Source organism: Leptonotus elevatus, chromosome 2 (genome assembly GCF_054856555.1).
Source record: "Leptonotus elevatus isolate MCC_2025b chromosome 2, RoL_Lele_1.0, whole genome shotgun sequence".
NCBI classification, from domain to species: domain Eukaryota; kingdom Metazoa; phylum Chordata; class Actinopteri; order Syngnathiformes; family Syngnathidae; genus Leptonotus; species Leptonotus elevatus.
The window spans coordinates 5,934,336-5,941,869 of record NC_141240.1 but is presented as its reverse complement, the minus strand read 5'-3'; the positions used below and the strand labels follow the sequence as shown (position 1 = coordinate 5,941,869).

At 39.4% G+C, this 7,534-nt stretch overlaps 1 protein-coding gene across 2 annotated transcripts in view; it reads left to right on the top strand.

The window, feature by feature from the left end:
• Positions 1-387: 387 nt before the first annotated feature.
• appa (amyloid beta (A4) precursor protein a) overlaps positions 388-7,534 on the top strand; it is a 34,507-nt gene continuing 27,360 nt past the window's right edge. For both annotated transcript variants that reach the window (XM_086067423.1, XM_086067421.1), the window contains exon 1: positions 388-599. In XM_086067423.1, coding sequence (XP_085923549.1) covers positions 540-599 — 60 coding nt within the window. In that variant the 5' untranslated portion in view covers positions 388-539. The remainder of the gene's footprint in view (positions 600-7,534) is intronic.

Below are 7,534 nucleotides of genomic sequence, written 5' to 3'. Positions count from 1 at the left end.
TCTTGCCCCAGGTTTGTCTTTCAAAAGTCGGTGCCGTCTATGATTAAATAAATAAATCACCGCGGTACCCATTCTGCATGCGAATTATTGCGCAGACACTTTGGCCCCGCCCTCTGCACGCCCCTGTTCCACGGACGGACCCCAACTTTCAGCAGTTCTCACGTATTTTCCCGCGACCACGAGTTAAAAGTAAACAATTTCATATGAGTTAATAGACAGCTCTATGAACACGATAATAAAGGGAATTTATTCCCACACTTTTACCATTTTAACCTAATCTAATATGAAGCAATACTAAACCAGACTACATACCTACAGTACATGAACGCGCTTGTGACGATGACGACAGCCCGGGCGGACGCGCTTATCCCACTCCTCCATGGTCACGTGATCTGGCACGGAGCAGCTGTGCAGTTTGGGTCTCGCGCGGAGTCAGACAACGGGAGTCAGTCGCTGAGCACACGCAGTCTCTCACCCTACGAAACTTGTAACTGTTCGGAAAAACTGTGCCTACAGGAGTGTCGTGTCCGCGAAACGACATGGGGGAGAGAGTGGCTTTATGGCTACTGGCCGTTGCGGCGTCGACTCTGGCTGGCGAGGTAAGAAGCTGTTTTTATACCGTTACAATGCATGACTCCGTTTTGATGCGGCTGTCGTTGGAACTAAGCTCGCTGATGTTAGCCGCAGCCAGACCGGAACCTTTCACAACGCCATAAAGCAAATCACAAAGTAAACCCTAAACGGGGTACCATTAGCCATGGAATGACAAACGGTTGAAACTACATGCATTTAGCATTTGGTTGAGTATATGGTTATAAATCAAAGCTCGTCTTGCATACAATTTTGGAGATTCTAGATATTTTGACTGTGAAAGAACCGGAAGTGTAGCCTTAAGATTGGTTTGTCCGACACCTATTGTTTAACGCGATGTAATACTAGACCGAGCATATATACAGCATTGTAAATTGCCATCTAGCGTTAATAATCAGAGTAGAACCCGTTTAATGCAAGCATGTTGCATGAATATCTAATTTCATGAGCACGTAATACATTTTTGTGTGTGGGGGGAAAGCCTCAGGTCAAACCTGTGGCAACTGTTTTTTTTTCCTTGAGACCATTCGAATGGATGTTGGCCGTTTTGATTTTTACCCTCTAAGTAGTAGTTTAAAATTGTCCGTAGTGTAAATTGATACATAATAGGCCATTTCTTTCTTGTTACTGGTAAACGTGACAGGGTGCCATTTTCTGTTGTTTAGTACCTATATATTGGTGAACTGAAAATCATATTGTATCCTTGTCCGGAGCCGAAGGCTACATTTAGGCGAGTGGGCGTGTTTGGGAGTGAAACGAGGCGACATACGTATACAGTTACATATATAGTGTTCCAAATCCCCACGGCGTGAAGACGCATAGCATAGCGACCGTGTAGATTAACAATGTGAGCGACAAAGTACGCATTTCAGTCGTTTCATGTAGAAAAGCGAAGTAAGATGGCGGCGGTGCACTGCAGCATTAGGGTCGAGAGAGCTCATGTAAAAGCTGGAAAGCCACGGACGCTATTGTTGCATTCCTGCTCTTTCCTTCTTTGTAAGCGACAGCCCTATTATGTTTATGTACTTGACCACGTAACATGCAAAATGCAGTTTCCATAATAGGTGTAGAAGAACATAGCACATTTTCTCCCAGCTTTCTTGACGCACGTACAAAATTAAGCAAGTGTACGTAAGTCGGAAAACGCCGTAGCCTTTCACCAACCTAGTCTCCTAGTCTATCGCACAAATAATAATTTGAGTAAATATTTGTATGAAAAACACTTCTAGACCATAACACAAAACAAACGCAGACACAGTAAGTGCAGCAGTAATTGAACATGCCTTCTCTTCCACCATATGACGACGTCGTTAACAAATGTCCAATGTCGGTACCGTCGTATGTCGAGGACCCGCTGTAATTAATCCATTGGAAGATTTTCAGTTACTCAAACATATGTAACCGGAATTACTCGCAGAGATGACTACATAAGCAAGGCTCCTTTCATTAACTCTGCCTAGCAGGGGACAAGCTTAGATTGTCATTTGAGAGACTCTCAAGTTTGTTTGCAGCATTCTGCAAAACTGCGGTGACCAGATTTTCTAAATTAAAACCCGGGACACTACAATTTTGCTGTAAATAAAGTGCAAAGAAATTTCCACCAGGAAATATTTATACAATTTTTCATTAAAATCACAAGTCAATCTGGTGATTGTTTTCACTTGAGCTAATGCTATCCTGCTTGACAGTTAAAAGTGCTAACAAGTCAATGTATTCACCACGATCCAAACATTTTTGCTCGGTCCCGGTGTTTTGGCAATGTTTACCCTAGAACAAATTTGTATTGCCTGCAACATGAGTTGACATGTGGCTGTTAAATAAAATTATAAAAAAAAAATTATAAAATGTTTCCACATACCCAGTGTAATGTGCACACGTGCTATTCATTACTGCATAATTGAATGAGTATTTCTAATGATATATGAGATTTCCTACTGTGTGAGTAATCATTGAACGCACCTCGAGTCAACTGCTGAACGCGAGTGAGTATAGTATAGCAGCAGGGGATAAAAACATTCTAACATTTTCAGGGGTAACTACATTAGCACAACATACCTCGTGGTCCGACATTGTAGCATTGAAAACAGCCTCCAGAAATGCTGAACTTGGTTCAGCTTGACTACATTTCCCATGATTCTTAGTCACGGAAGCAGGAAATAGTTCTACTTCTGGTATCAGGCGAACGTGAATGTAAAAGTAAATAGGAAGGAATGTAACAGTAAAATTTATTTTTAATTGTTTTTTTGTGAATCGCTATGGCGACTGTGTGATTGACATACACATGGCACAAACCAATGGGGCTGCCGAAATCCGTAGACACTCTGGACATAACGCTCTAAATTGGGACTGAACTTTTTACTTGTTATGAACTTTCTTATGAATTTCTCACAGAGCTATTTTTTAACAGTGTATTAATATCAAACCTGTGAATTTGAATTCAAATGGTACATTTTCCTTTTACACTTTCACGAGAGCTTTGTTTTAAAAAACCTTGTAAAAATACATTTACACATATGAGTGCTATTTTAGGTACTAGGCCTGGGCGATCAATATAAATATGTATTGCGATAGACACGTAAGCAATTTCAATACTAGATGAGTTTGATTTTTTTTTTTATCACTATTTATTTAGTCTTGACCAGTTAATTTGACTTTTTTAAAGTTTAGTTTGTTAACCTCTTATTAAAAGTTAAGTACACTAAGATGACCTAAACCAGCCTTTCTTCTCTGGGTACAAAGTACAAAAAAATAAAAATTCAATAATTTATATTGACTTGTGAAATTCTTACTGTATATCATGATACACTTTTCAGCCATATCACTCAGCTCTAATAGGTACTTTAAACATGTTACTGAGCTCCTATTCATGGGCTAGTGTAGATATTAGGGGTGTAACAAAAAAACAATTTGAATCAGAAAATCATTTTATATTTTAAAAGATGTGAGTGCATCGACTTGAACCAAATCAAATCATCCACTAGGGCTGCCATTTTCCCCCCGCTTGCTGTTTTATTAACAATTATTGTTGTTTATTTGGTGCTAAAAAAAAGGGTTTGATGTACTCACCCACCTACAAATAATGTCTACGGTGGTCCTGGTCATTTAAAATTTGGTGTTACACTTGCAGCTGATGTTGATGTTAATGCTGATGTTCATTCCTCAAGTAATGTAATAATAATATACATACCTAAATACACCATTCTCTTGGGAACAGTTAACTGTGCATTCTCTTCATATAATTTTTTTTGTGTTAATTTAAATGTACCGTGTGCGTCGTCTACTGAACGAGGGAGTGAGTGAGAGTGAAAATCTGTGCAGTATTTGCTCAGTACTTCGCTGTGGTGTGTTGCTTTTCTTGTTTCAATTCGGACATTTCTCCACTTTCATATCCTTGTGCCTCCACGCCCCTTGAAATCAATTCACATGGAATGAATCATTTTGGCTGCACCTTAAGCAGAGCAGTCTTTGTTCCTAGTCCTTTGCTTACATGACTCATGGCAGTCTTTACTTTCTGAGGCCTGAAAACCTCAAGGATCGAAATAATGACAGGATCACGAATAAGCCCAAATTGAAAAGATATGTGGTGTTCCTAAAGTCCTTGTTTAGGCTTATTTGTGCGCTTACAAAAACGTCTCACTTCCAGGAAGGCACTTTACCAGGTGGACCCACCATACAGTATACATTGTGGCCATGTACACTGTGAGAGTTGGATGTCTGCGTGTATGTGTGTGTGTTTTGCTACCTGGTCAGGCCCTTATTTTACAGAACTAATTTTTTCATACGTTTCAAAAAAAATTCTGCCATACCTTTTGACAACAACAACATGACTTGTGTGTGGGTCAACACTGAAAAAAACTATTTTGAGACATTATTGCTACAGTTTATAAATTATGTTACACATAATGGTTTGAACATTACAGACTGAATCATGTTTGCTTAAATTGTGTTGTACCACCACCAGGAAACACACACAATCCCCTTTCTCTGTATTAGGTAAAGAATTTCTGAGCTTTTCATGCTGCTGTTTCTGTCATCATTGTCCCAGTAACAGGGGATGATGTTCATCTGCTAATCCCCCCCCCCCCCCAACCTATCACGACAACTCTAAAATTCCAGCCATTTTACCAGTAGTTAAATTGAGAACAGTACAATCTTGTCTAGCTTCTTTTCCAAAATAGGCGAAATAGCTGTGCCACCTGTACCTTTTATATAATGTGAGATTGTAGGAATTTGGCAGAATGTTACCCACCATTAAATGTAACAGAAAAAAAGCTCAACAGTGCTCAGTCAGCGGTGACTTTCTCAAACAAAGCACAAATCTACCCATGCCTCATGGTAGTTATCTTGTTTAGTGACACAAATGACGGTTTGTTACCTTTGTAATAATTAGTCAAAAGCCTCAAACGGTCCTGGGCTTTTATTTCTCTTTTGGTTGGGGTCTTGTTCTCTACGATAGAATGCTTGCTGTTTCGAAATGTGACTTCCATGGCAAAAAGGCATTTCGATACAGTAGATTAGAGATGATGAGGACCAAAGAAAGTAGTTTATTATAGTTCAGATTCAGATTTACACACTCCCAAAATCTGATTTCAATCATTAATTTATAAAAGTTACACTTCAGTGTAACTTCCTGTTTATTTTTATTTTTGTCTGCAAAGTGGGACTAATGCTGAGCTCGAAGCCTCATTAATGTGCTCTACTGGGCCCAAAATGTATACTCCTATACTCCATCCTACTTCTTCTCCGCAAGTAGCGTCATTCATCACTGTCAGGGCGTGACACCCGCCTGTAAATGTCAGCAAGTGTGCTGCCAGAGCGTGCCCTTCATTTCACAGCTGGCGAGTAGGCAGCTGTTAGTGCCGGATTTTATTAATAATTGTGAAGTGAGTTGCGCTGATCTGCCTCCTTACTCAGCGCAAGCGTGTAGGCTGTGCACATTCAAGGGTGTATATGCCATTTCACGTCCAGATCATGATGGTGCCGCCATGCCTTTCGAATGACGAAGCTTTGCTCACATCAAGGCTGTGGCGTGTGTTTGACCTTCCCTTTGAGAGGCCATTGAAATTAGGGGTGGGACGATACGGGTAACTCACGATTCGATATTGTGACGATATGTGGCCCACGATAACAATAATATCACGGTACACGATATCTATGATTTCCGATATGTTAGAATTTTTCTCAATATATCACGATATTAAGTATGTGAGTGACAGTGGAAACTTGCCAACTGTTCTTCATCACCAATAGTGTCTAGACGCAAGTTCTTTGCCACTGCTTCTGCATACTTTACCGCCATTTAGAGGATTAGCGCCCCTATAAACAGGACAGGGGAGACTAAGTACTGACGGTGATCGCAAAGGATCACAAACGTCACAGTTCAGATCGGATGACGCATTTGAGTCACAGATCTAATCATATTTTGGAGCAGAAAACAAAACAAGTTAAATAGATTTATTTTATAAAACACTCTTGCCCATTAAAGCTACTGAACATAGAATATTCCATTTCGAATCACTACTGCCACCTGCTGATGAAAAATTAAACTGCACATTGTCACATCCGCAGACAGGGCGCGGGAAATTCTAACCTGAATCCAGTCTGAAAACTATTGGCCAGAGGCTTGCAGGAGTACCCATTGTGAACAGCTAAGGTGTTAATCTTAGAAGGCATTTCAGTCATAAATGGTCAAATAAAAAGCTTATTGTAAAGTTATTTTGGGGAAAAAAGTTCCATATTGTAGCTTTAAATAAAAACAAATTAACTGAAAATGACCAATATGGTTTTAAGGATTTAGGAACACAACTTTAAGTGCAAAATATACATTCTTATTTTATACATGCTCCATGCATAAAATAACAAGGTATTAATGGCTTTAAGTTGTGCTCCTAAAATCTAAACGGCAATATTTGACATTTTGAGTTGAATGTTTTTATTTATTGGCAAAGTTGTTTTAAAATAAATGTAGAAAAAGTTATTTTATTTAATTTTTTTAATAATGAAAAAGGCAATTTAAGGACACATTCCCTTCCTTTAAACATGGAGAGTGAATTACAAAATACAAAATAGCGTAGGTCCAGGATATTGAACTTTATATATATATATGTGTGTGTGTGTGTGTGTGTAAAAACAAAACGATACTATTGTTATCGTGATAGTTAAGTTTGGGGAAAATATGTCATCTGGAAATGTTATTGCGACAGGCCTATCTGTAGCTCTATCAACACCTCAAATGCAACATGAACAACCTGGCAGCATCTGTGTACTTTAAACTGTTCGTGCATTGCATGCATAATCTGGAGCCTTGCGGATTTCACATCTTGACACATCATGACACAAATTATGGTCCCATGTGAGTTAAGGTGTTGCCTCCGTTGCCACAGTGATGATGGCAGAGAGAAGACAGAGCTGTTGGTTTCCCAATGGTGGGAAGGGGGGATGTGTGCATCCTCAGTCTCTATGGCAATTACGACTAAGGGAACATGGAGTACCTCCATCATATGGAGACAAATGCAGTTGATGTTCTTCTTCCACGTGTCAAATTAATTTCACACATTTGTATGTGATGGATTGAAAGCAACACTGGGATCAGGAGGAACTGCTATTACATTTCCTGCCAACAAACTATTGTTTGAGGCTCTTAAATTGCATATCTCATAAAAAGATGATTCGATACTTACCTCGATACATGGGGTGCGTTACAATTTAAGGATGCAACGATTGTAAATTGTAATGATTTCATTTGGTTCGTCTAATCAAAATGATTTTATGATTCGAATCAGTTTTTGTTAAACCCCTAGTGGCGACCAAATAAAACACAATTCGACAATGCTGTGATGCAGCACTCCAGATGTGTTAATTATAACTTGTCATGTTTGATGGGACAAGAAATGTCACAGATTGTACGCATGCACACCAGGAAGTGTTCCCCTTGGGTTAGGAC